Source organism: Otolemur garnettii, unplaced genomic scaffold (assembly GCF_000181295.1).
Source record: "Otolemur garnettii isolate 467f Iridium unplaced genomic scaffold, OtoGar3 scaffold00003, whole genome shotgun sequence".
Classification (NCBI taxonomy): Eukaryota; Metazoa; Chordata; class Mammalia; order Primates; family Galagidae; genus Otolemur; species Otolemur garnettii.
This window is the reverse complement of record NW_003852398.1, coordinates 37,583,800-37,585,225: the sequence shown is the minus strand read 5'-3', so window position 1 is coordinate 37,585,225 and position 1,426 is coordinate 37,583,800. Positions and strand designations below refer to the sequence as shown.

The 1,426-nt window shown below is 41.7% G+C and overlaps 1 protein-coding gene across 1 annotated transcript in view; it reads left to right on the top strand.

Moving 5' to 3' along the window:
- The window catches only part of KDM3B (lysine demethylase 3B), a 93,381-nt gene that overhangs the window by 82,364 nt on the left and 9,591 nt on the right, over positions 1–1,426 (top strand). Inside the window, exon 20 of the mRNA XM_012807071.2 lies at positions 946–1,085. Coding sequence (XP_012662525.1) covers positions 946–1,085 — 140 coding nt within the window. The remainder of the gene's footprint in view (positions 1–945; positions 1,086–1,426) is intronic.

The window sequence follows — 1,426 nt, the reverse complement described above, 5'->3', positions numbered from 1 at the left end:
AAAAAAAAAAAAAAAGCACAATTAGTTATTTTTCCCCCTCAGTCAGGGCCAGAGCTTCTCTTTTTTCTTCCTTTTTTTATTCCCCCATGGCTTTTTCCCAAGTTTCCACCAGCCCTGATGCATAGTAGGTTCACAGTGGATGATGTAGACAAAGGGAGATTCTAGCAAAGAAGATACTACTTGTGTATCTTTACCAGAGCCATCCTCTCTCTGGGAATGCTGCCTTTTCCACTGAATGTGTATCATCACAAAGAGGAATAAAGAAGACAGGGCAAACTGTCCTACTTGGCCTGTCAGCCAGATAAGCTGTAAGTGACAGATGATAAACCACAGAAGTATAAAAGCAATGTTTTGCTGTATTTTTAATTCCTGCCATCTCACATTGGTTAAAATCAATATGTATTCATTATGGAAGTTTCAGAAAAAAAGAGAAATTCTTTAAAAAGAAAATAACTCAAGGTTGAGGGATAATGAGTCTTATTACCTTGGTATATTTTCTGTTATTCATTTCCTATTGATGCTGCACACTTGTGGACTCTTCTATTATGAGAAGCCAACCTCTGAACTTGCCAGAGAAGCTTTGTGGGTCTTAAGTCCACAGAATCTTAAAGTTAGAAGAGATCTTGAAAAAGTAGACCACATTTACTTGCAGCAGGACACAACCTGCTTAAACATAAGATGTGACTGCACAGTTTGAGCAATAAATGTTCTATAAAGGAAAACTAAAAATTGCTGAATCTCTATTAAGTAAGAAATGTTTAGTGTTGCTCCTTCTGTGTGTGGGGAGCTTAGACTCAATATGAATTTTTTTTCCAATACGAATTTTGATTCTTTGATTCTGCATTATATTATTCCAGAGAGATAGAAACTAAATTTGTTTGAACTGGACATTTTGCTTTACTCAGAAGTACTAAAATGGCTGACTAATCTTTCTGCTCATTTCAGAGGTCCTCAAGACAATTGATGAGGGAGACGCTGATGAGGTGACAAAGCAGAGGATTCATGATGGAAAAGAGAAGCCAGGTGCTTTATGGCACATCTATGCAGCCAAGGATGCAGAGAAGATCCGGGAGCTACTCCGGAAGGTACACACCTGGGTGAATTGTGCTCTCAGCTCCAGGGATTGGGAGGCCAACCTAGCCTGCTGAGGGTTTCTCCTGTGGAGTGTCTTGACATTAAAGACCTGTTGGCTGGGTAGTGCCTGGGGCTCAGTGCATGGGGTACCAGCCCCATATACTGAGGGTGGTGGGTTCAAACCTGGCCCCAGCCAAACTGCAACAAAAATATAGCCAGGCATCATGGCGGGCACCTGTAGTCCCAGCTACTCGGGAGGCTGAGGAAAGAGAATCACCTAAACCCAGGAGTTTGAGATTGCTGTGAGCTATGACACCCCGGCACTCTACCAATGGCAATAAAGTGAGACTCT